The sequence below is a fragment of the Montipora foliosa genome, chromosome 6, assembly GCF_036669935.1.
Source record: "Montipora foliosa isolate CH-2021 chromosome 6, ASM3666993v2, whole genome shotgun sequence".
NCBI classification, from domain to species: domain Eukaryota; kingdom Metazoa; phylum Cnidaria; class Anthozoa; order Scleractinia; family Acroporidae; genus Montipora; species Montipora foliosa.
In genome coordinates, this window is record NC_090874.1 from 60683674 (window position 1) to 60710355 (window position 26682).

The 26682-nt window shown below is 40.7% G+C and overlaps 1 protein-coding gene across 1 annotated transcript; it reads left to right on the forward strand.

Moving 5' to 3' along the window:
* The first annotated feature begins 396 nt into the window (after positions 1-396).
* Positions 397-26682, forward strand: LOC138008006 (uncharacterized). Its single transcript, XM_068855172.1, has 24 exons — positions 397-528; positions 609-680; positions 2038-2132; positions 2584-2664; positions 4051-4201; positions 4618-4720; positions 4816-4924; positions 7024-7136; positions 7882-7972; positions 8833-9111; positions 11971-12192; positions 12371-12415; positions 13310-13420; positions 13988-14011; positions 14219-16063; positions 17476-17496; positions 18893-19345; positions 19942-19965; positions 20337-20510; positions 21132-21359; positions 22244-22392; positions 22635-22693; positions 24523-24692; positions 25965-26682. Exons 3-24 carry the CDS (start codon positions 2081-2083, stop codon positions 26306-26308), a joined length of 4848 nt encoding a protein of 1615 aa, XP_068711273.1. The 5' UTR covers positions 397-528; positions 609-680; positions 2038-2080; the 3' UTR covers positions 26309-26682.

Below are 26682 nucleotides of genomic sequence, written 5' to 3' on the forward strand. Positions count from 1 at the left end.
AGTCGAAAATGGATCAGGAAACGTTCAGCTTCCAAAAAAGTGAAAAAAGAGTGCATAAAAACTAGCGAAAACTATTTTAAGCAACGCGAGACTACTGAGTCTTCAGCGATTTCGGGATACAAATCCATGGGTGCTACATGGACAGAACGGTGACCCGCTAATTTCGGTAACCGTACCAGTCCGTGATACACTGATGAATACTGCATAGCTTCGTAGCAAGTCCTCCGACCTAAACAACCGAAACAACATGTTCTTTTCAGTCCTCGCGACGAGCTCAGCAATGTCCTTATAAGCCAAAATGCTCTCAATAAACCTGTAAACTGGACTGGTGGTCTTGTCACGTCTGGAACGAATGACAAAACAGCTGTCAATTTAACCACAAGAGATGTAAATTGCCGATGCATCTTTAATGTGTTGCAAGCCTACTCTCCTGAGAACCGAACATTTGATTTCTTGACTGGATCAAAGTTTTCCACCGCACGCAGTAATTATATCCATCCTCTGTATTATATAAGGAACAAGGTCTTTGTAAGTGTGGTGAATATCACTTTTTTTTATAAATTCTGCGAAACGATTCACCATACCTGTTATTATTTTGCTTAAAATAGCTTACAAACAAAAGACCAACAGGAAAGGCGTAACGAAATCTCGCGACAAGAGAGCTCAAATTCTACTTTTGCGTAAGTGGTTTAATTTTATTGTAAATCTCTCACGTTTCTCCTCTTTTCATTCATATCATCTTAAGGTGGTATGCACTCGAGCAATCGTAACTTAAAGGATAGTCGCTCTTATCAGTTTCCTTGTAAGGTTGGCAAACAACTTTCTCTGTTTATAAACTGTTTAGAATCTCGACGTCACAACACGCAAAATGATGCTCTTGATAATTGGTAAAGTGTTTTTCCCCTTATAATAAAAGAGCTGGATTTATGCATATAACATGATTCAACGTGTAACATTATCAACTTCAAGTCTACTTCCTTGTTGTCTCCCTTTAATCTTGAAGTCAAAATAAATAGACGGCATTGCCTACACTGATACGCATGGCATAAACTCACCCTGCGGGATCTGAGGAACTCAGAGCATATCTGCTACCAGCCTGCCAGGAAGTTTACTTTAAACCACTGATAACTATTACTCTAACATTTTCAGCGCAAGGTTTTCGTATTTTTAAGGTCGTGGGACGAACTCAATATTGTACATTCACATCAATCAGATCGTATTATTGCTTCATTTCATCTGGTCCTAGTCTGCCTTAGTTTCAAACAGAAAAGTATATTTCAAAGCAACAATTATCATCAAAAGTAGCTTAATTCACAAAGAATTTTATCTTTGATTTGTCTGATCCCTTGCATGCCCTGTGCACAGAAGTTAGTATATGTCTTGCAGATATCTTATCCGTAGGCAAGGTTGCCCTGAGGTGCAACCTGTCTTACCGCGGAAAACTGGCTGGTATAAAGCCTGCTCGTCGACCAGCTTGGTAATCTATTAGAATTCAGCGCATAAATGGTCATAACAAAACGAAACTTTGATTTAAAAAAAATGTGGTTTTGGAGCTGAAGTCAACAAGAAGGGATGTAAGGGCAAAAAACGATGCCCAATTTTGCCACTGAAAACTTACCCAATTTTGATATTATTTTTGACAAAAATAATTCAGCTGAAAATTTCACTTGAGAACGTTTTGAATGAAAAAAAAAAAAAATTAATAACAGTAAGCTCTCTAACAACGTTTACTGAGAAGTAATATTAGAAACCATTTTACATTCACTAAGCTCAGCTACTTGTTTTGTATGATCGTGAACTTAGTCAGAGCCCTCCAAGAATAATAATTGTTGTTAGCGCACGGTTCAATACGTACCAGAAGTATTCGAAGCTTTTCTGAAGATGCATTGAAAAGCATTTTAAATTGGACTCATGTGAGCTGAGACCGATGTTGATGAAGTCGTTGATGAAGTCGGGAAAAGAGCCGGATTGCCAGGGACTGGCGGAAAAGCGTCAGTCTTCTTCAGTCTCCTCCTCTTAACAGAAATTTTTCTTTAGAGTTGATGATTCATCGTGCACGAATGTGAATTAAGGTTGGAGCATGTCCTCGTCTGCTTGTCTCCTTGCTGTACTGCTCGTAGGATATTTCCTGGGTGAGTATTTTCATTTAAAATTGTTCTTGTTCACGGATTCATTGTTCATATAAAGTAACGTCAAAATAAATATACTAAAGAACTTTTATGCACAGATGGCGGTATCCAAGGCTCAACTTGTGGGAAGTGGGAACTTGTGGGGTTGGGTCAAGCCTCATGGTAATGAATATGTGAAATATGATCAACACCATCCGTAGATCCTGTTAGTTTCATAATATTGGTCCCTAAGGATAAATAAATAAATAAATAAATAAGTAAAGTAAAAAAAAAAAATAATAAAGTGTGTGACTAGAAAAGGGGTTTCTAGAGTTTACTTTCTTGAGCCCTTTCTTTGGCTCAAGAAAGGGTTAGAACGGGAGTTGAACCTAGACCACCAGCATCCAAATCAGCGCTCTAACAAAAGGGTAAGGCAGCCGCACTAGATTAACCCAATCTATCATGACTCCAACAGGCCAATTCTCCGAAGGATTCAGGGACGAGATGATCAATCAGCATATGCGCTTTCGGAAAATTTTCTTCCCTTCCTCAAAAGGTTAGTTCAGAATGCCAGTACTGTTACTTAGGATGAAAGATTACTAAAGCTATGATCTAGGAGAGCCATTTCGCTGTGTCATAAGCCTCACTATTCCTGTACTTTTTTAAAAAGAGATCTAGCATGTGATACTTTAGGTTGAACGGCAAACAGTATTCTGCAAAAGGATGAAAATTCCTAAGCCTATCTAGTCTCTATCCTTTGAGACTGAGTTTATGGTAAAACGTTTCTGTAATTATTAGCAAATCTCAAATCCAAAGCCCTGGCGTTTGCCGTGAACGAAATGCTAAATCTCTCTATCATTTGGGGGAAGACCTCGGCCTGCTGCCACGTTGAGCTTAAGGCCCGCCACACACTAGAGCTATCGGCTTAGCAAAGTTTCGCTCGTGACTGTTGGCGTAAGTGTTCCCCCTGTGTGCGGTGGCGTTTTGAGCGCTAACGTTCACGCTGCCATATTCAACGTGTTGAATAATTGTTGTTCAAGAGTGAACATTTCCTCCAAGTGTGCGCGCGTGCAAAGCTAATAAAAGGGTTCTAAGAGTTCATGAAGAAAATGCGCCAGTGTTAAACATAAACCAGACGTTTCGAGGGTGCTCCCTCTTCTTCAGTGATTTCAAAAGTAACTGAAAGTACGCGTCGGGGGAGTTATGCAAACCCTCGACTGCGTCTCGAGTTTGTATAACTGTCTCGAATTCTCTCAACCTCCACTCAAGTTTAGAAGAGGCTGTGTAAACACGGAAAAAGTCCTAATTTGCTTAAATATTTTGTTTTTATTTGAAAGTTTTGACGCGCGCTTTCAGTTTTCTCTTATGTTTTTTTTGCAAAGCTATCAGCTTACAATATGAGGCAAATACGCATGCGTGTTACAAATAGTTTCAAATCAAAATGGCGACATCAACACTGCTAATCGCCATTTTCATTTAAAACATATTTGTAACACGCATGCGTATTTGCCTTATATTGTAAGCTGATAGCTTTGCACGCGCGCACACTAAGAAGAAATATTCACTCACAATTATTCAACATTCAAAATGGCGACTAGCAGTGTTAATGTCGAAATTTTGATTTAAAACATATTTGTAACACGCATACGTATTTGCCTCATATTGTTAGCTGATAGCTTTGCACGCGTGCACACTAGGAGGAAATGTTCACTCACAATTATTCAACATGTTGAATATTCGGCGCCGATCGCACGCGTGAACATTAGGGCTCAAAACGTCACCGCACACTGGGGAAACTTAGGCTTTAGGCTACTATTCGAGATGATAAGTGGAGAATCTTCCGGTCATGCACCACCTTGATGTGAGTAGATGCTTTGCTTGAGAATAACATATTGTGATAACACATAATTTTGCCACTAACATCGACGAATATTATTTCCAGGACTTGAATATATCATTCAAGTAAAAACTGCAAACCACAGGGCAGCAGCTACTGATGCTAACTTGTTCATCGATATTCACGGATCCAAGGCAACGGCATCCAATGTAAAACTTGGAAATTTCATGACTTTCAACGACTTTCAGAGTGGAAAGTAAGTGAAAAGAAATCAGTCTTCCAGAATTTGACCCCCGTTGTCGAGTGATTTCTCTACACTAAACCAGTACTCTGCCGAAATATGGAAAAAAGCGAACTATGCCTAAGGTTTTCCTGGGACTGCTGTCTCAATCACCATTCTAACTCATGCAAAACAAAACAAATATTTTCCAAATTCCTAGAGGCTGGGGATATCACGTGACATATCCCAGGGTCCATATCGGGTTCATTTGCGCCTTCCATTCGGTTTGAGATATAAAATCACCTTCCTTGAAATTCACTGCTTGTGTGCCTTCCATTCGGTTTGAGATATAAAATCACCTTCCTTGAAATTCACTGCTTGTGTACCATAAAAAGAAAAAAATGGTATTAAGCTAACTAACTTTTCATTTTCGATATTTTTTCTTTCTCCAGAACGGACAAATTTAAAGTGAAGTTGCGTGACCTTGGTGAAATTCGAAAAATAACATTGGGACACAATAATATTGGAAGGAGGCCGAACTGGTATCTTGATCGTGTAAGAAAATCAACACAGACTCTTACAGATTGAAAGCGCCTTATTTGACTCCTTTTTAGTGCCAACATAATGAACATGTTTTTCTGTTTTGCCAGATTCTAATCAAAGCACGTGATGGAAGGCAATACAAATTTATTTGTAACTGCGTAATAACGGAACTCAAAAGTCTGTTCCCTGAAGGAAAAAACACAACTCAAATCCAAGGTAAATATTCTTAGTTAGTTCATGGCAGACAAACAAAAATTAATGTCCTCAAGAAATGAGAATCTTGAAATTACTGAGCTTATTTGTTATGCGCGGGAACTATATAAAAAAGTTAATTATCCCAAATTTTTCCAAACACATTTCAGGCGAAACATTCCGAAAACCAAAAAGAAGCTAGTGTCTTAGAGCCTTTAAACCTCGACTTAACGAACAACGCACGTATATAAAGATTTCCTCGGCATACCGAACAAAATTCTTGACTATACTGAAAAGTGAACTTCAGGAAAACATAACTTTCTCACTCCTTTGGTACATCGATTGAGGTTCTACTGTAGATCGAGACCTGTCATCACTTAAACGACCTGTATCAGATGGACCATCCTTATTCGATTGAACTCCGATACGACACATCAAATTTCTTTCTCTGTAAGTGCGCTTGAACCTAACCATTTGCACTTAAAGTTAAAAGAAATTACCGCGTGTCTCTTCTTCAAGAATGGTCACCATCTGGTTTAGAATTGAGTTAACCTGTAGTTGTGTTTAGGGCTACTATTCGAGATGTTTGATAGAGAATGTTCCGGTCGCCATGGCCACCTTAAATGTGAATAGATGCTTTTTTTGCGAATAACGTATTTTGAAAGTAAGTTTATAAACTTACACAATGTTGTCTCCTTGGACCGAATAAACGACAGGGAAAACCCTTCGAAGGCAAGAACGGTTTCTTTAATTAAACTTCTAACTTGCCATGTTTCTCTCTCCCTCGAGCTGCTCGCTTATGCGCATGCTTGCACAGGAATCCCACTATGTTTTCAACACACGAAACATGAAATAGCGTCTGGTATTGAACGGGCGAAAGTTCGACTTAAATTAGCAACTTGCTTTCATTTGAAAAGGAACAAAAGGTAATATAGTGTATTTAGGGTTCAAAGATGGCCGAAGCTTTGGCGGAAGCTTTCGAGAAGCTTCCAGTGCCACCAGGAAACAACAGTTTGGAACTCATGTACAGTTTCAACAGAACGTCACTGAGATAGAAGACGTTTGGGGTGGAGGAAAAGAAGTTGATTCTAAAGTTACGTTTTCTCCTGAATAGTCGAGTGTGCAATAGGTGAAAGACATTATCAACATCAGCTTCGGTGATTAAGAACATGTCTACGAAGCTGCAGGAAAATCACCTCTCATTTTTTCACCTTATTAAACCGTTGTGAAGTTCAGAAGAAAGACTATTATTAAAAGAAAATAAATACATTCGGTTCTCAGTCGCAAAAAACGAACTTCAAATGTTGTCTTGGGGTGTATTGGACAAGTGGGCTCGAGACCTGAAGTTCTTGCAAGTTAACTCTGCAACTTTTAATAATTAAGTATGCAAAGAAACTGCTTAGTTATAGGAAATAAAATTAAAGAAATAGTGCAAAAGCTTTCAGTGTTATACGAGAGATTTAGCATCGCTATTACGGCAAACGACAGACGCTGTTAGCTGTTAGACATCTATAGCTACAGAGACAAGGTAGATAGTTTTCATGCTTTGACGGCAGGCAGCCTTGTTGTTTGCTTTTTTTCGATAATTCCATGCTAAACACTCTTTCTTTAGGCCACTTTCCAAATAATGTAATACGCTTTGTTTGTCTCCTCAAACTTTGCATAAACATAGTTTCCAGTTGCTCTTGGGACTTTCAAGGGTTCCAAGAGAAAAAAAAAACATTGCTTATGCAAACGTTGGGCCAACAAACAAAGAGTATTATTGTATTTTCGAAAGTGGCCTATTGATTCTTAGAGTGACGTCATCTTCAGAGAGCATATTTATAGCAGCAAGAGAGGATATGAGTGGAGAGAACACGTCCACCATACATAAGTCTCTTCCAATTATATCTTTTTCAGTGTAAATGTAGCCCGTAGTCATGATGAGCGGCTATTTTAAGGAAGACATCTGATTGGTTAGTTGTAATCACGTCATTAAATTCGAGGCCAAAATAACTTTCACAGCATTTCACGAAGCTTAAAATAGATTGAAAAAACTATCATGGGACATGGCGATATGTTCTCTCCGCTCATCCTCTCTTGAAAGCAGACACTTCAAAGGTGTTTTTTTTCTTCATGTTCAGCTCCAGGCGGCTGTACCGGTATTTTCAGTGACGCATCACATTGTTGGCCCTTTAACGACGAAACAGCTGAAGAATCACCTGATTTAAGAGGTGGATCCCATGCAGAGCTAGAGGTATGAATCCTTTACATTCTGGTACAATTTTCTGCTACTTCATTTTCATCACCAATTTTACTGGCCATAAATAGCACAAAGATAATGCCGTTGAGGCTTGCTAACAGACTTGAGAGAGCATCGCCTTTAAATCACGTTTTCCGTACGCGGTACTTTTAATCAACAACAACACCTGCGGGAAGACTCCTTAATTTAGTACTTTATTAACAGTGGATCAGAGAGAGATCATTTGCAAGATGTCTCTCAACAGAGCTGAAAATTGAAACAGCTTGAAACTTGTAAGTGTTTATTTCTTTAACGTTCATAAAAGACATTTGTTTTTCCCATTTAAACCCCTCCTCTCCAACACTATCAAGTCATTAGTGTTGATTGAATGGTTGAACGATTATCTTAAACGTTGACTCTCGAGAGGAAGGGAAAAAGGAAGTAAATTGCTGTTCAAAGGACCATAATCATGAAATTGTCAACACATGATTGCCTCTTCTCAAATTGATTCGATTATGAACCAAGAGGACCAAACTTATTAGATGTTACAAGTTGTCCCCCTCAGTTGAACTGACTCGCAAGGGAATCCTTGATGAGCCAAAAATTCATGAGGCAAAGTTCTGAGATGTCACGAGATTTATTTAGTCTGTAATTACTGTAAATTAGGAACTAGAGTTCCCACAACACGACAAAATAATCTCTCTACGATTTTTAAGTGCTTCGGTGTACTGATGCCGAGATGTTTCGTTTTTTCTCCAAGGACGGAGCAAGAATAGCTGACTCTGTGGCTAGGATAAAGGTGGCGTCTACTCTTGAGAAGGGAAGCTGGATAAATATGGGAAAATTCAAAAGTAAAAGCAAAAACACTTTGAATTCTTTCCAACTCCTAATCGTAAACCAAGCAAACGGCAGTTGCTTTTCATGCACATCGTAGAGAGTAGGCATTTTCTTTTCCTGCCATCTCGTGGCATTATGAAGTCCAAAACGAATGGAACACAGCACAGTATGCTTTTTTAGTTCTCTAAACCATATTTTTATATTTTGTAATTAATATTTCTTGAACCGTGTAAATGATAAATTTGCCGAAGAATCCTACAAAACTTGTATTTTTTGGCGCTTTACATAGATTTAGATTGTGTTCTTTCAAGAAAATGTAACTGATGTAAGACAGAGGATTCCCCATATTTGGCCCTATTCTGATTAAAATTATTTGAAATCTATTATTGGATCCGTATCACACCGTGGTGTGAAAGTGACTGCGCGGTCATGGTAACAAGAGATAAAATAACATTTACAGCATTGGCACTATCTTAACTAAATACTTCGAGCAAGAGGCGATACAACGTAGAATTGATTTGTCAATGTACTATATTTCGGCTGGCCAAACCAGAGTTTTTCAGGTACCTGAAGAAGGCCGTACGTTGTATTGCCTCTTGCTCGAAATATTTAGTTTCTTGATTTGTAATTACGCTGATCAGATCAAGCCAGTTTGATCCAACGTACACCGACACCACGGTTGCTTGCTTGAAAACTCACGATCTTAAAATAGATTTCAAGTAATTATCATGGGGCATTCTCTTGGTTCTCTGTCGTCGAACACCTAAAAATCTTTTCGACACTATCGCATATTTGGATATCAGCATTGGGCTTCTCTCGTTCAAATTAACGCTCAGGCGTAAAAAACCTAACAATGCTCTTTGTTCTCTAAAAGGAAAATGTATCAGCAACCCTAATTTATGCAGGCAAGGAATAACCATGATGTTTTGGGCAAGAATTGAAAGGACAGCTATCACGAGCATGCCTAGGACGCCTCAATACGTGTTATCAAGTGGGGGAACCGACAGGAGATCGCAAGGATTCTCCTTCTTTCACAAAAACAACACTTACGTGTTACAGGTCACCAATGGTAGAAAAAAATGGCGGCAAGAAATTCCCTTTTCAAACATACCTTCGAATGCCTGGTTTTGCTTTGCGTTTACTTGGAGCAAAGGTAAGCGTTTCTTCACTGTAGTACGCAGATTTAAGGGGACTTAAAGAAATCCAACCTGCTGGCTCCGTACGTAGGAAAAAAAAGCAAGGATTGTTCAATTTTGTTTGGAGTTGGGATGACTTGCACCAATACTCAGGCTTTAATGTAACCGAGAAGGTAGTTTCGTTTTTGTATTGATCTCTGTAAATCACTGGGGATGTCCACATTACGCTCGATGCTTCATACTCTTATGATGGTAATTAATTCTTTATGCCTAGCATCTAGCTGTCACTATTAAGGTAATTCCTTAGTATTGCATTGCGCATCCCTACTGCGCACGATTTTCGCGTCATTAGCGCGCGCACATGAGCACGTGCGCATACAAAACGTAAGAGATTTCGCTCAAACTAAACCCGATAGCGAAATAAATGCTCCTTTTCTCTCAAACGAGCATGGTGACCCCCGATTTTCGCGTCATTAGCGCGCGCACATGAGCACGTGCGCATACAAAACGTAAGAGATTTCGCTCAAACTAAACCCGATAGCGAAATAAATGCTCCTTTTCTCTCAAACGAGCATGGTGACCCCCGATTTTTTGTTCAGGTATTTGCTAAGAACAGTCTAATAAAGAACATATTTGAAGAAGAAAAAAAGTTTGATAGTAGAACATGAATTTTTTTTGGAAAACAGTTCCGTACTGGGTGTATTTTACCCAAGGCGAGGACTTCAAGCTAACCATGGAACTGTCCCAAAAAGTGCACTATTCCCACAACCAGGGAATCAAAGTCGGCGTAAATGAAGCATTACTGCTTATGTAAATAAAAGAAGCTTTATTTTCAAATTAAAATTGTGTACCTTTGAAGTAACCAAGACTTAATTCTGTATGAAGGTGATTCGAATTTTTAACGCGAAAACAGTAAAAATACCCCATTTTAAGAGCCTGCTAACGCGTAAACAAGCACGGTGACCCCATTTTTTTATTGCATTTTTTTAATGTTCATATCATGAATGTTAATTATGCCCAGTTTCCAAAAAAGTTTGATAGTAGAACAATTTCAAGGGAATTACCTTAAGCTTGCACTGCATCACCAATATTCACTATTATGCTCCACCCTAACTAAGAAAATAAATAAGTGGACAACAGTATACAATAGATAAGCGAAATGAAAAAAAAAGAAGAATAAAATAATCTCTTTTAATATTTAACAATTGATTTTTCTGTAGCTTTAGAGCGGCCGCAATAATAACCCTCCGGTGCTCTTGCTTGATAACCAGGCCTGTTCCTTAAATGTCACGTTCGCGCCTGGCCAAAAACCTGGACCAGTATCCTATGATTTTCGCAAAGTCTTCATACGAAGAGTCGTAGGAATTTTGGACCATTATTCCATCATAATGCACGATTCTTTTGCCTCACTTTTGCACTCAAAATTATGGCAGGATAGGGGAGCGTTCACAAAACCTTGTTGGGGGAGGGGACTGATGAGAAATTGGGGGGTCACCCAAAAAAAAAATAGAGGTAAAAAGGGGATTGTTTGAAAATGTAAACACTTTCAAGGGGGGTACCTTAAATACTGAAAACAAAAATTGTCATTAGCCAATGCAAACACAATTTAACAAAATATAAAATGAAGTTGACAGGCCTACATGACTCCCTTGTGTATGGTCTGGTTTCCTTTGTCATAATTTTGCTCTCTCAAGTACATATTTGAATGGGCGCGCTTCCAGGAAGATTTCATTTTTGTTCTATGACACTTTAGATTTGAACCTTCATACTACCGTGTGATATTTCTTCTTCCAAGAAAATAGTTCGTCTTAATGATATATTTTTAGTTTCTTGGTGTTTATTTTCTGCGCAGCAGGACAGGGTTTTCGTTTCAGGGCGGACGTTTCGTCGGGTGTTTTCCCATTCCATGTCCAGTACTTTGATGACAATATTTGATGGGTTCGTTTTATTTTTTATCATATTTTTTTACTTACTTTTTAAGGAGAATCTAATTGAACTCCAGCCTTGCTTGGAAAACTGATTTTTGGGTTCCAGAAACACTGGAAACAGCATTTCTGAGTGTTCTATTTAAAAATTTCCTGTGGGGGCATGCCCCCAGACCCCCCTAGGAAGCTCTGGTCTTCGGCTCTCGCAGCGCACGTTGTGGCGCCAAAAGTGTCACGTTCAGTGCTTTCAGAAATAAGTCCGCTACTTTACAAAACGGTCAAAACCCTGTCTCTGCAGTAATGTGAATGTGACCTTTTGGCCCAACGCTTTTGCATCAATTTAATGCTAGTCTCAACCGATAGTCTTGTCGGTGGTAGAAGCGAGTAATTCAGCTTTGAAAGCTTTGACCCGGACCCGGGATCTTTTTGTTCTTCAGCGCCTGTTAGGTTGTGCCATGTATCAGTGAGATAGCTCGCTTTCTTTGCCTTGCCTTTTTTCTGCGTTTCTAAGCAGATCGTTATGCTCTTTGGAGGTGTCAGTTTCTGTTTTTGCCTTAATTTGTTTCGCTCGTTCTTCTGACTTGGTTTGTGGCCTAGTTTGTGTGGGTGACTCAAATTAGGGATACTAAAAGGGGATCCCTGAAAATGTTAAATGCAGCAAGTAGGGGTCCTCCAATTTTTTGGATAATAGATAATTTCTCATCAGTCCCCCCTCCCCCCTCACGCAAACGCTCCGTGATATGGAGAACCCTACAAAACATGGTCAAACTTTTGAAGAGGGAGCCCAATCGCCCAGGCTGTTTGTAAGGGGACTCGATTACCTGTGATATTTGCAGGGCGAAGGAGAGGGTATTTTTAATTTTCATAGATTGTAATTCCAAATGTAAAATATAGTTATAAAAAAAATATGTTTATAACGTAACTACTTCCCCTAAATTTGTGGTTTTTCAGCACAGGGAATGGAACATTTTATCAACGGCGAGCTGGATGGTCAGCCTATACGTCGACCCGATAATGCTGCTATTCGGCATGTCAACCGTTTCCACAGTTTAAGAATAAGTAAGTCAAACAGTAACAATAAGATGGAGGAGATGCTGCCGATGAAAATTGACCAGTTTGTCACGTGGAATAAAATACTGTCACGCAAACAGATAAAGGAGGCCTTCAAGGAGGGTAAGCTACATACCACTCTTGCGGATACTCGTCTAGGCGACATCGTACTCAGCCCCTCGCTTTTCATCCGAATCTTGCTTCTTTATAGCATTTTTTTTTTGTTCGCTTGATAATTCTAAAATACTAGCAATATCAAATAATAACAAATTCTTTCCATTCCTCCCAAATTGATTGACAGGTGGTGGACTTCCATTGAACAACGGATACGTCCCCAATTTGCAAGGTGAGGCAAACAGGTTTTGTTTTCTCAAATGAAATAGACAGTGATATCATGACTAGTTTGCTGTTTTACAAAGAATGCAATGATATATTTCATCATCGGTATCCTTTGAAAAGATAAATTAAAATGCATTGGTAGAAAAGTGGGCTTTCAAAACGCCTGAAAGGTCAATTACGCCGTAAAAAAATTGCGACGTCTCTCTCTCTACCCGAGACAAATTTCTACACCCCTCGTGCCTTACCCCTTCAAAAGCAGGACGTTCTCTCCAAAAGCAGTCTTAAGTGGATGTGACAAAACAACGAGCCGAGTTGCCAGTCCTTATGAGATATCACTTCTCATGCGATAAAAAAGCCAAAGTGAAAGTTCAGAATATGAGGATCTGATACGAACTGACCTTATACTAGAAAGCAACCAGTCCGTAAGAGAGTGATCAGGGATGGCGCAATGGGGGTGAGAGCACTTGCCTCCAACCAATGTGGTTCGAGGTCGATTCCTAGACTCGGTGTCATATGTGGGTTGAGTTTATTGGTTTTCTTCTCTGCACTGAGAAGTTTTTCTCCGGGTAATCCGGTTTTCCCCTCTCCTCAAAAACCAACATTTGACTTGATTTGCGTTATTTGTTAATTCAGTTTACAGTGTCCCCAATTAGCGCTCCAGCGCTAGAACGACTAGGCACTTAAATGAAGTTCCTTTCCTTTCCTTCTTACTGACGTATTCCGAGGGCCAAGCTGCAGTAAAATGAGTTACCAATCATAGCAGGCACTATGGGAGAGATATATTTAATCTGTCCTTATTAACATCATCAATTCCAGATGTGAGGCGACGAGAATAGTAGCGACTTCATTGTAAGAAAAAAAAAACACTGAACTTTGATCTGACCACGGTTTCTTCTCCTAGCATGCCAACCTACTCCATGCTTTAATGGTGGAACTTGCAAAATCGACGTCGATGAACCAAGAGGCTACCGCTGTATCTGTCCCGAAGGCTATGCTGGACTTCAATGTGAACGTAAGATGAGTTTCATGGACATTTCGAAGTCCATGGACTTCAACCGCAGCAAACAAGAGTCTAATCGACGTGTTTGCAATAACAAAATAACAGAAATTCAGATTAATTAATTAGACAGAAAGTTGAACGACAATACCTTTGATATGGAAGAAATTCGTAGCACTTGAAGGACAAATTACACGGTGACAACTTGCGTTTTGAAGTTCATGGACTTCAACCGCAGCAAGCAAGAGTCTAATCGACGTGTTTGCAATAACAAAATAACAGAAATCCAGATTAATTAATTAATTAATGAGACAGAAAGTTGAACAATACCTTTGATATGGACGGAATTCGTAGCAATTGAAGGACAAATTACACGATGACATCTTGCGTTTTTCGTAAGTAATCAAACATCAGGAATCAAATCGGTTCACACGAAGCCATGATAGTTTCAAAGTCACTTTCGGAACTTGCTTGCCTCCCTGAAATAGAGTGTCTCCTGTGGCCCTCAAAATGAATAAACCCAAGGCCAAGAACTTGGTCTTACACAACTGACATTGACGTTGTTTTTCTATTATGTTACAGTTAACGAAGAAGGACCCACACAAGGTGAGCATTTACTTCCGCATTTTTTCACGTCATTTACTGAGTTTTTACATGAATGTTTTTTTAGAGTATCGTTGCATTAAGAATTTCTTTTAGCACTGTCTTTCGAGCAGAAAATGTTTACCACAGATGTTTACTTCATTTCATGAATTAATATTAACTTTCCTTTAGTTAATGCATTGTAAAACTGTTTCTTTACGGATATATTAGGGTCATCCACGAGCGCACCTACCACTGCAGTTCTAACAACTGCCCTACCCCGAACAAGTCTCACAACCAAGCAAGGCTCTACCATGGTACCCACTTCTTCACCGCAGTCGACCACAAAAGGGCCGAATACACAAACTACAACCTCTGCAGGACCTACAACAACTGGAGGACCTTCAACCGCAGCATCAAGCACACCAGCAGTCCCAACTTCTGCCCCTCCCATCACCGCTGTAGGGAGTGCAAAGAAACCCTCTTCTAAAGGGCCATTTACAACCCAGGGAGGGACAAAAACACCCACGGCTGGAGGGATAATGACTACAACACCCACCAGTGCCGGAGTTAGCCCCAAAAAACCGCAAGTTGGCGGAGTAACGACTGTACCACCTACCTCTGCTGGAGTTACTACCAATGAAACACCTACAACTGCAACACCTTCGACAGGAGTTTCCACCACCGCTGGAGGCAGCACAAAACAACCGAAACCTGGTAGTGTAACCACTGCACCACCTACCTCTGCTGGAGCTACCACCAATGGACCGCCTACAACTGCAACACCTTTGACAGGAGGTCCCACCACTGCTGGAGGCAGCACAAGAAAACTAAAACCTATTGGAGTAACCACTGCACCACCTACCTCTGTTGGAGTTACCACCAATGGAACGCCTACAACTGCAACACCTTCGACAGGAGGTCCCACCACCGCTGGAGGCAGCACAAAAAAACCGAAACCTGGTGGTGTAACCACTGCACCACCTACCTCTGCTGGAGCTACCACCAATGGACCGCCTACAACTGCAACACCTTTGACAGGAGGTTCCACCCCTGCTGGAGGCAGCACAAAAAAACCAAAACCTATTGGAGTTACCACTGCACCACCTACCTCTGCTGGAGTTACCACCAATGGACCGCCTACAACTGCAACACCTTTGACAGGAGGTCCCACCACTGCTGGAGAGAGCACAAAAAAACCAAAACCTATTGGAGTAACCACTGCACCACCTACCTCTGCTGGAGTTACTACCAATGAACCGCCTACAACTGCAACACCTTTGACAGAAGGTCCCACCACTGCTGGAGGCAGCACAAAAAAACCAAAACTTATCGGAGTAACCACTGCACCACCTACCTCTGCTGGAGTTACCACAAATGGACCGCCTACAACTGCAACACCTTTGACAGAAGGTCCCACCACTGCTGGAGGCAGCACAAAAAAACCAAAACCTATCGGAGTAACCACTGCACCACCTACCTCTGCTGGAGTTACCACCAATGGACCGCCTACAACTGCAACACCTTTGACAGAAGGTCCCACCACTGCTGGAGGGAGCACAAAAAGACCAAAACCTATTGGAGTAACCACTGCACCACCTACCTCTGCTGGAGTTACCACCAATGGACCGCCTACAACTGCAGCACCTTCGACAGGAGGTCCTACCACTGCTGTCGGCAGCACAAAAAAACCGAAACCTATTTCAGTAACCACTGCACCACCTACTTCTGCTGGAGTTAGCACCCAGGAACCACCTACAACTGCGTCACCTTCGACTGTAGTTCCAACCACTGCTGCCGGCAGCACAAAAAAACCGAAGGCTAGTGGAATAAAGACGACTTTACCTACCAGCAGCAGTGGACCCACTACTGTCGAGCCCACTAGTCCTGGAAGCAGTGTAAGTATGCCTACAGCCAGCGGCCCCTCTACTAAAGCACCCACAACTGCAAGAGGAAGCACGGGAGGATCTACCCCGGCAGGAACTGCTGGAGGAAGCTCAAGGAAACCTACAACTGAGGGAGTTAGCACTGGACCAACTACTCCCATGAAAGCTGGCAAACCTCCCTTAAAACCAGGTAAGGATCTCGCATTTGCAATTTAACGTTGTACAAAAAAAAAACAAAATACATTATTAGGGTAAATGAATGATCAGCATGGACGCACCTTGCAATTAAGGACATTTGCGCTTGTTTGTGCGCAACTTTTACTGCGCAGGTAACGCGACTGTAATATGTCACGAATTACTTCAAGCATCAGTTAAGATATTAAGGCGACAAAAACGACGGGGAAAGATTTCCAGGCCGGCAAACGAATGGTACATTTATTTCCAATTCATCATGAAAGGTTAAATAGAAAGGAGTAGGAAGCTGGAAAAGGTCTGGAAAAGGTAGCCGCAATCGAGAAGTGGCTGAAAATGACGCTACAAACGTTTTGGTTCAACATGAATGCATTTTTTTCAAGTCCTTTTCCTTTACTTACATGAAAATAGAGCAGAATTATATTTTCTTCCTCATCCACTTGAATAGTGACGGCAATGGAGAGATATGATACAAAACACCAACCAAATTTAATAAAGATGAAGCTTGCTTCAAACTTCGTTGCTATACTCGGGAGAGGTTTTTTCATCGATCGATCCTGTCTTCGGTTCCAGTCCTTCCTCGACAGGTCACGCAAAACGTGACAAACGAAATTTCCCAAGAGCTTCGCAACATCACATCGATTTTACTCGTTTGGATCATCGGTGACCCCTATTTTTAAAACATGTTCACTTACTCTTCTTACAATCTACAAAATATTATAAAATTAAAAAAAAATCACAATGTAAGAAGTTATCTTTTTTTAAATCTTTCCTTCCTTGTGTCCTGAATTCCGGAAGTGGTTACAACAGGTAGTGCTTGAGAAAACGCTCGTTGAGGATTGACTCTACTGTTTACGACATCCCCAGCGGCAGGCAATTATCTAAGAAACCCGCTCCTATATTTCTATGCACAGAAACCTTCAGTCTAATAAATCACTTTTATGATTTTCGACGGATGAGCGGATGAGGGTACGTCTCGTTATGATGACCATCTATCGAAATTACCTTGCCTTTTTTTCTGAAGCAAAGTCCGTGGCCCGCCGATTTTTTTAAATTTTTGGAATAAGCAATTTATGACCTAACTTAAGGCGAAAAATCGAAGACGTTTTCCGCGCGAACGTCCTCAAGTCAACCCTATGGGCTAAAACAGTAGAGTTACCTTGAAGCTCTTCAAACAAGGTGTAAAAGTAATAGCAGCGAAACGATTCGAAAAATCCCGCTTGCTTTGATATTTTTCAAAGTAGAATCATGGTATAAAGTCATGGAATTTTTGGAAAAGTGGTGTACTTACTCTCACAATTTGTTTATAATTAACTAACCAAGGAATTACTTTAACCATTTTGAAAAGTAAATTGTTCTTAACATGTTGCAATGTTTTGGTTTTTCTTTTTCTTTTCCATGTCAACCAAGTGGTTATACAGATTGAAATCAGTAAGTAAAGTATTTCCTCTTTTCATAGCAAACATATATTTTTCGAATTCGACAGCTACAAGACCTTTATTACGATACCTACACTACTTCAACACGATAATAACGTTACATTGATGACAATGTCACAATTACAATACCCAATACCTATGTACAAACCAACCATACAATACATAACTAAAGTTAAAAACAATTCATACATTACAATTATAGTTATGTTACTCAGTATAATATAACAACAAGCGGAAAGGCATAGGGCCGGCGAAATGAAGCTAGAGTATTTTTAAAGAAATTGAGGCCTTGCTGCTTGCTAGCTGTTTTCAAAGCAGTTTTCTACCTTGCCAAACATCATTAGGTCCGTCGCTGGCCTAAAACCTTGTTGCCGGGAAAAAATTATTGAGAGATGGTAGGTAGCTTCCAACCAGTGAAGTCCCTGGCCCTCGACAGGGCAGAGTAAAGAGCTTTTCATTCAGAGGCTGGCAACTGACAGACTTTCAAGTCTTCTCGGATAAGGACTATAAGCCGGTGGTCCTTTCTCATAACGCTTGGGTATAAATTCTGTTGGATGTTAAAGAACCCACACACTATTCAAGAAGAGTAGGGCATGGAGGTCCCGGTGTTGTGGTCTGATCTATGGATATAGGGGTTAGGTGTCAATTGGGACGAACGTTCTGTTCCGCTCCCCTGCCACTCCATGAATTGTGGCGAATAAATTAAACTAAACTAAACTAAAGACCAGCCGGGTAATAATGGCGGATGGTGCGGAGCCGGAGACCTGTCGTCACTAAACTGTGAAGATATTTGTTCATCATACCAATTAACAGTGACACACTCGACTATCGCCTTGTGTGCAACTTTTTTTGTTCTTACCACATTTTGACGTCATCTGTGATCTATTACTGAACAGACGCACTGCAACATGGAGTCTATTTGTTTCATATATATATAATGAAGAATTAAAAGTTTTTTGATGATGACGTCAGCTATGCGTCTGTCCTCTAACAGATCATAGGTGTGAACCAATCAAAATGCATGCATTATTGAGCTCATTATATAACAACACATATCATCCTTACTTTCTATCCGCTTGAAGTGTTACGTTTTCTTTTGCCTCGATGCATTTCCACTCATAACATATCTTATTACACTCAACAGAATATCGCGTTGGTCAATGACGAATACATAAATAGATTATAGAGTGCAACAGAGATTATAGACTGCAATACGAAAGTTGCTATGGAAGCACATACAGTGATATAATAACTTTGTCGATTATATGATAAAGAAATTAACCGCAGTAACTTGACCGTCCAACTCGTGAGGAGCGACCTCTCGAAATGCACTCGCGTTCATACGATTTCCTAACCTTATTGGAGCGTTAATGTTCCTTTTTTTGCAGAAATAGTGATTCATAACGTCATTGCAGAAATAGACAATTTCCGCAGACTCCACCAATCGCCAGATGTCAAGCCCTCTGAGAAGCTAAACAACGCGGCAGACCGATGGGCAAAGAAAATCGCCGCTGAAGGAGTGGAAAGGATTGATCCTAACTCCAATTATGGACAACTAGTGTGCAGTCACAAGGCAGGAGGTAACATCGCAAAGGCTTGTGTAGTCAAGTGGTATGGTGCTATCAAGTTCTTTGATTGGTCCAATCCCAAATTGACGGTAAAGGCGTCGCCATTTACCCAGCTGGTTTGGAAGAAAAACACTGCCATAGGCGTTGGAGTCGCTTCCGGAGGTGGCGGCCTTAAGAAGCAGAATGTCGGTGGGAAAAATTACATCGTGGTATTGTTTGAACCTGGACAAAGCGATGCAGACAATATAAAGGAAAACGTTCTAGCAGCGACAGGTGAGCTGCATCCACACCTACTATGGTCTTTTTAAGTGAACCATTTAGGGAATCGTAATAAAAGTCTTTGATTACTCAATCGCAACTGTGTACGTTCGGATTATTAGACATCCAAGTCATGATTACGTCTTGTCCAAGTTTGCACATACACAAAAAGATACTGCACTCCTAAAGACACTCCTTTTTTTTTTTCGTATGGAAGACATGACATCATTTATATTAAAACAGTACCCCTTAAGAAATCCTTACCAATGACGTCAAGTTTCTGGTTGATCTACGATCCTCCAGCCGTAGAATCCCTATCCCATATAACATTGGTATGGTATATTTTTTGACGAGCTTTACGTTCACTGATGTCGTGTTCATCTCCACATATTGCAAATAAGGCAACTGCTCGCCCTTCTTCAAGATGGCTTGTTATCTTTTTCTCTGTCTTTTAATTTAAGGTCAAACTAGTTGCAGTAAAATTCTCTTGTTCTTGTCTAGTTTTTCCCAAATAAATATGCGTGAAAGCTCCCCCAAAAGGGAAAAGAAATGATCTAAAGGAAAGGGGTTGAGACAAAACTGAAACATTTCATGTCTTATTTTCTTTCCAGGAATCTCTGAGCCAGCTCCTGGTGGTGAGTATTTGAATGTTTCCCCTTTTTAACTTCGTTATAATTTAACTACTATCTTCCAGTTGAGAGCACCTTAAACACTGAAATGTGATCTATTTCAATCCCAATGACAGTAAATTATCAGTGAGAGATCAGACCAATTTTGAGACAGCTTTGAAGTGGCTCGGGAAGGAAACCTATAAAAATCTGCGACTTGAACTAGCCCTTCAAGTGCAACTAGCATGTGTCCTAGTAATAAGTGAGTTGCTTGAGGAAGTCAATGAAACCCGAAATAGTTCCTATGGCAGTTTTCTGCTGCTGCTTTATTACTAATCACAGAATTGGCAATATATTTTGTTCAAATTTAACATGATTGCCTGGCTTATCTCTTTAAGCTGCTTGTCCCAAGGGTTATTCGAAAGTTCCACAAGGCGCCCGATCTTGTTTCAAAGTTAATAAGACACCACTGACTTGGAACGACGCTATTTATGGGTGTGCACTCGATAATGGTACGTTAGCTTCGCTGCAATCCAAGGAAGAAGTGGATTTAGTTGTTAGCTTGATAAAAGGTGAGGATCTACATTGTAGTTGCAATCAATCACAATCTTTGTTTACGTGCCTAAGTGTTCTAGCGCCTTATGGCGCTAATTGGGGACACATTCAGGCCAGACCACAACACCGAGAACTCCGTGCCCTAATCTTATTGATTAGTGTGTGGCATCCTTAACGTTTGTTGCCTACACGAAGAACTACAGGAGAGAGATATTATTGCATCCGACGAAAGTGAACGTATGCTAATCGTGTTATTTGTCGAATTCAGGGTTATCGGTCACGCCACTCCACTTATCATTTTGTCCGCCATGTTGGGCCTTCGATCTGAGTATATGGAGCCCTTCACCCTGATCTCAAGACTAGTAGTTCGGAGTGCATGCGCAATTGAGAGCTCGCATTCCACGTGCTCCTCGTTTTCCTGTCCGACTAGCCTGTTCCAGTGCTCGACTGATTTCGCTCTGATGCTTTACCATCAACAAAACACAAGCAAACAAATAGACTGAGTTGACAAAAGCGGCTGTTTCTGTAGAATTTTTGCTATGTGTAGTCGAACGTATTTAACTGATGTGTAATAAGTTATAGTTTTCACGAAAGCTTGGAATGAAATGCATTTAACTCAGCGTCTTACCTCCCAACAGCATCCGATATATCGGAAGCGTGGATTGGACTACATGACAGTTCAAATGAGGGAAAATACGTCTGGCTGGACGGGTCCCCGATTCCTTTCTCAGAGTGGCTGCAGGGAGAACCTAATGGCGCAAGATCTGAGAACTGCATTGTACAGTCAAAAGGAAATTTCATGTCCGGCTGGGCTGACAGGCCCTGCGCTGAAATGAAGGCCTTTACCTGCGAGGCTCCTCTACCTGGTAAAGTGATGGGTAAAAATAGGGATTACTGCTTAGTCTGTAGAATGACGCTGGCTTATTACAGAAGTAACTAACTGACTAGAATCGAATACAACATAAAGCTTCATAAAAAGAGGAACAAAAAGAGGGATCGCAAGCTGTCATGGATATTATTCCAAGCCAAAGCGGCTAAGTATCTTACAGATTTCAAACCAAGCGAGTGGTATTCGGTCTGGGTAGTTGTAACTTGTTAAATTAAGCTCTCTCAAGTGCTTCATGTTTTCCCTTAACTTGAATAAGTCTCTCAAAATTATGGATCAATTAGAACACCGTCACAAAAGTATCATGTTCTGGGTATGTCTATCTCCTAGACTAAAGCAACACGATTTGATCTAAAAGTGTTTGTGAGGTAGTTTTAACTGTTTTGTGGAAAGCTGTTTGATGGTAGTTGAAGGACGTTTAATAAGGCTCATAATAAGGGTCATAGATGAGATTTAAGCCCAAGGTCGATCCGTGGGCATGGTCTCGTACAAATCAAGCGAGTGGCTGAAGCAAAGTGCTAACAAGTCTCCCTGGGTATAGCGTCTTCCTGTTTATTCTTTTTGTAATTTAACAAGATTTATTACTATTTCACCCATAGACAATTTGTACAACTATTCTGTTACAGACTGAAACACGATTTTAGGACAAGTAAATTACAACTTGAGACTAACAACCAAAAACGACAGTATTACATTTATACAACATAAAATTAAAAAGGGACACCACTTATTGCCCAACTTCTAAAGACGGGCTTCCCGCTTGTGGTCCTCTTGGGATGCCCGACTTAACAACAACTGCGCAGATATTGTAATGATATCAATCAAACTGAAGGCTTCACGGTTCTTGAATTTGTCTTTTTTCAGGTTACACTACTTATAAGTTAAGTTTTATTTTGACCGAACCACGATCTCATCCCTACCAGAATACAGCGTACGCCAAATCCTTATATCCTGGAGCCTACTCCATGTGTTCACCTTACATTAAAAGTGGAAATGAACTCCTCAGAGAAACGGTAAGCCGAAATACGCAACGTTGAGGTGTTCAAAATATCATAGAAAAGAAGTCAAAATGTTGTTAAGTATGAGAAAGCCTTTAATCATTTAATTATCGGCCACATATTAAGTGAAGTAACTAACTTCTTTCGTATTTTTATTTCGCCAAAACCTTGTCGTAACGATGTAGTCATGCGACTGAACCATCTTCGGGTTAAAATTGACCATAAACGTAACTATATTATCATCTTCTTTCCTCCAGATCATTCGTTATTTCCAAACAAAGAACCTTTTTGTCCAGCCGATCGTTAATACAATTAGGTAAGTGTTTTTCGTTGATGTATGCGATGGTACTGTGCAAATGTGCCAAATACCAAAAAAGGAACAAGACGTACAATCGAAGAGACTGACCGACTATACTGGCGGACGGACTGACTGGTGTCAAATACACTATTGAGTTATTGACTAACCGACTGACCGATGATCCACTGACTGACTAATTGAGTACCGAGCGATTCAGTAAAGGACAGTAACTAACTGACTGACTGACTACCGTGTCAGGGGCACCCAACGAATCTGTTCCTCACATTATCTGTTCCCCAGAGGAATCTTGCTGGCTGGCAAAAATACAGGTGTTTCGATGAGCTGGCTGGGAAATTTTGTTATTAATAGAGGTTTTGCCTGGGAATTACTGACTTTTTCTAGCATTTCAACCCGAGCTGGCTGTAGAAACTCTGAAGACTGAGGACGACTAAAAAAAAAAAAAAAAAAAAAAAACAACATACAAACATACGACGGCTGGTCAGAGTGATTGCGCTTGCGGAAAAAACCTGTTTTGTCCCAGTTTTGTCGCTTTTGTTCGGTCGTTTTGGATCGAGGGATTTGAAAGCGCGCGGAATTCCTGGCTGGGAAATAAATTTGATCAGCTGGCTGGGAAACCAACCAATTTTATCTAGCTGGCTGGGAAATTTCTTGTGTGTCTTGCTGGGAAAAAGGAACAGATAATGTTTTCCTAGCAACACTAAAAAACACCTGAAATGCCTTAATAACATTTATTTTTATTAACTGGGGTATAATAATACATTTTACAACAAATTGGTAGTTGGGTGCCCCTGCCGTGTCGCTTGTCTGAATTTTAAAATCACTCGTGTCGGGGTTTAATCGGCTTATTCTCGGCCTTGACGTCACTGTCGGAATTTTGCTGGGAAAGGATGTCTTTTGTCGGAATTTCATTTTATGTGCTGTCGCTACTTTTTGGGCCCTGTCGCTTGTCGGAATTTACCCTGTCAGGGCCTCAATAATTGTTGACTTGACTAAAGATAAACGTGATGCTCTCACTTAACTGGACAATTTAAGCAACTGTCATTTATAGACACCTGAAAAAGGTCATTGGTTCGAATTCCGTTGAAGGCGCCTGAAATTTTTAGGTGTCCATGGCCAGGTGATCTGGTGACGTAATTCGGAGGACTGGAAAGAAAAATTTCACCGCCGCATCCCACAACCGCGTGCGGCCTTATTTTCAAATTCAACTTGGCAGAGGCGAGGTTAGAGCTCGTCGGGTCTACTTGAATGTTCATTCAGTAACAGGAAATGTGGTAGGCACGGAATGATCTGTTGAGTTTTGGCCATGAAAATACTGCAGGGAGTTTGGAAACAACACCTAAGGCCGAACGCGGGAGTGGGATACGGCGTTAAAATTTTTCTTTCCAGTCCTCCAAATTACGTCACCAGATCACCTGTTAAACTGATGATTTTCGGACACATTTCTTTCATGTTGGCTTGATCGTTGGTAAATCAAAGAAAGAGAGAGCTGCTTTCTGCTTTCCTACATCTCACGTACGAACTCCTTGCATTGCATTGCATCTGATTGCCGATTGTTTTATAGGATGCTTTTCTTGCAATGTTGCTGGATGACCAGCTGCTCAAATGATCTAGCAATCGATTGATAAAAGATAAGCTTCAGGAAACCCCAAAGGGCATTTAGATTCTTTTGCGGATTTTCCATGTCTTAAAAATACCTAACTGTGTGGATCAAGTCTCGAAAGAGAACTTAATAAACTCGCAACAAAAAACCAACAAAAGCGGTGAAACAAACATCACCCTAAAATTCCATTAAAAAGCTTAATAAATCTTGAATTATAACATTGCAGATGCATGACTAACGGATCGTCCTTAGTTGAAGTTGCATTGAAACTAGGCCCCGGGGATGCGTCCGAGGCTATTAAATCTCTGGAAGTCAGCATCCAGGAAAATGACGGAGTGCTGGACCTGGCAAGTGGAGCTAAAGCAAAACTCGTGTCTGTTGAGATTATCAGTCCAGGTATTTCCTAACTAACTCGAAAACACAGCGTACAACTTGTACAGCTGCTAATGTGTATTGTATGCTAGCATTTTTGTGGCAAATCGGGGGATGGCACTTTGACTAACCCGCGGGGAGCACAGTGGAACATTTACACACTCGAAGTCTTGTTGATCGTAGCCTTGAAAACGCGGTATATGCAAAACATAACGTAACAATTATTGCTATAAATTGAGGTTCTTAGTGATGACGAAGGCATCAAAAGTAAAGAAGCGACTGGCCCAGCTGCACTTGCGGCATGCTTTTTGTACATTTCCCCTGCGTCTTCTGCAAATTACCACGTTCGAGGTTTTGACAACAGCGGTCAACTGCTATATTTACTTCAACGGCGTTTCTACTGATAGGATGGTAACTTGACTTCGCAAACAACATTGTACCACGAGAAAAGGATGGAAAAATGGTCACGATTTGAGTAATTTCCTTTAAAGTGACATGCTCCATCGGCGTTGCATTCTTCGTTGCTAAAGCATTTAATCGTAACTATTACAAAATTCTCGAATCTGATTGGTTCTGCGCGCGCCTACTTGTCGCGTAATTGGCGCGTGGTCACGTGGGTGTCCAATTTCAGGTATAGAATTTGTATGACTGTAAATTGGCACCTACGCCATTCGCGCGTCAATCACTTGCACTTTCTTGCTTGTTTCCTACTGTTTGCAAAACATAGTGAATGTAATATTGACTTTTTCACACAAAAAGGGGTATTCAAAGACCTTCTATCCTCGAATCTTTTTCTGATTTCTCCCATTTTGTTATAGTTACGATTAATAGGACTTCGTGTTGTACAATTCAGGGGTAATCGTGCTCCCTGAATTGTACTCCACCCAGTCCTGTTACTATTACTCAGTAATAGACGAATTATTGAATGTCTAGCTCTCACTAGTTCTTCTACTTTCCAAGAAAACAAGAAAATAGGATAATAATGGTAAAGGTTCGTGCTTAAAATTTTTCGTTTCGAATATACACCATCCGAAGTAGATCCGAAAGTATTCGAGGCTTTCCAGAGAAATAAGGCCCCCCTCGGTCGGCGTTAGTTCTTCCTTTTCTTCGTAAGGATGACTTTATTTAAGCCTCAAGCTTATGCGGCCGAGCATTAGTGCTCTCCTCATTGACAAGACTGTGAAACAAATCAAATTGGTTAAGGCAAACCGCATTAAACTCAGAAACTCTAGGATAGGCTCATATTGTAAGAACGCAGTCACAGAGGTCGTTTCATTATATTCCGTCATTTTGCAGGAACGTCATACTGTCCAGTTCAGTGCGCAACTACAACTTGTCACCCTGGCTGTGACCAGATTTGCTGCACTCAATCGACTGCTGGACAGTATCAGCCACAAATACCCTTCCAGCAACCTCTCCAACAGCAATACCAACAGCAATATCAGAGGCCATATCAACAACCACAACAGCCATATCAACCGCAATATCAACTTCAGCCCTACCAACGACCACCTAGTAACAATAACGAGGGTCTTTGGCAATGCCCTGTAGCCTGCACTCGTAGTGGCAACCATTGCCCGTCGTATTGTGCACCGAGGTGTTGCAAACGGCGCTTGAAAATCAGAATTCACAGGTTTTAGATTGGTTTTCTTCTGGATGTCGAAAAGAATTATGCAACTGCGATTCCAGAATAGTACCACTTGCGTGAGGACATTTCTCTCTCTCCTCAAGCCCGTCACATGATATTTGCTCGAGTTCGAATAGGTCTGTCAGATTGGTTTATCGAGAGAGAGAGAGAGAGAGAGTTGGTGAGGGCTGGGGTGTGTGAATTCCACAAACGTTTTTTACGAATGTTCCTGAGGACTGAAACCAGCTTCCTTTACGTCTGCATCTTGATGTAACACGTACTAATCGAATAGAGAGCACAAGTGTAATTGTGCTGTCGACGCTTTGGGAAATATTCTTTCGTCCAGTTTAGCGTTTGGAATTAAAGCCTTGAAAGGTGTTCGATTGA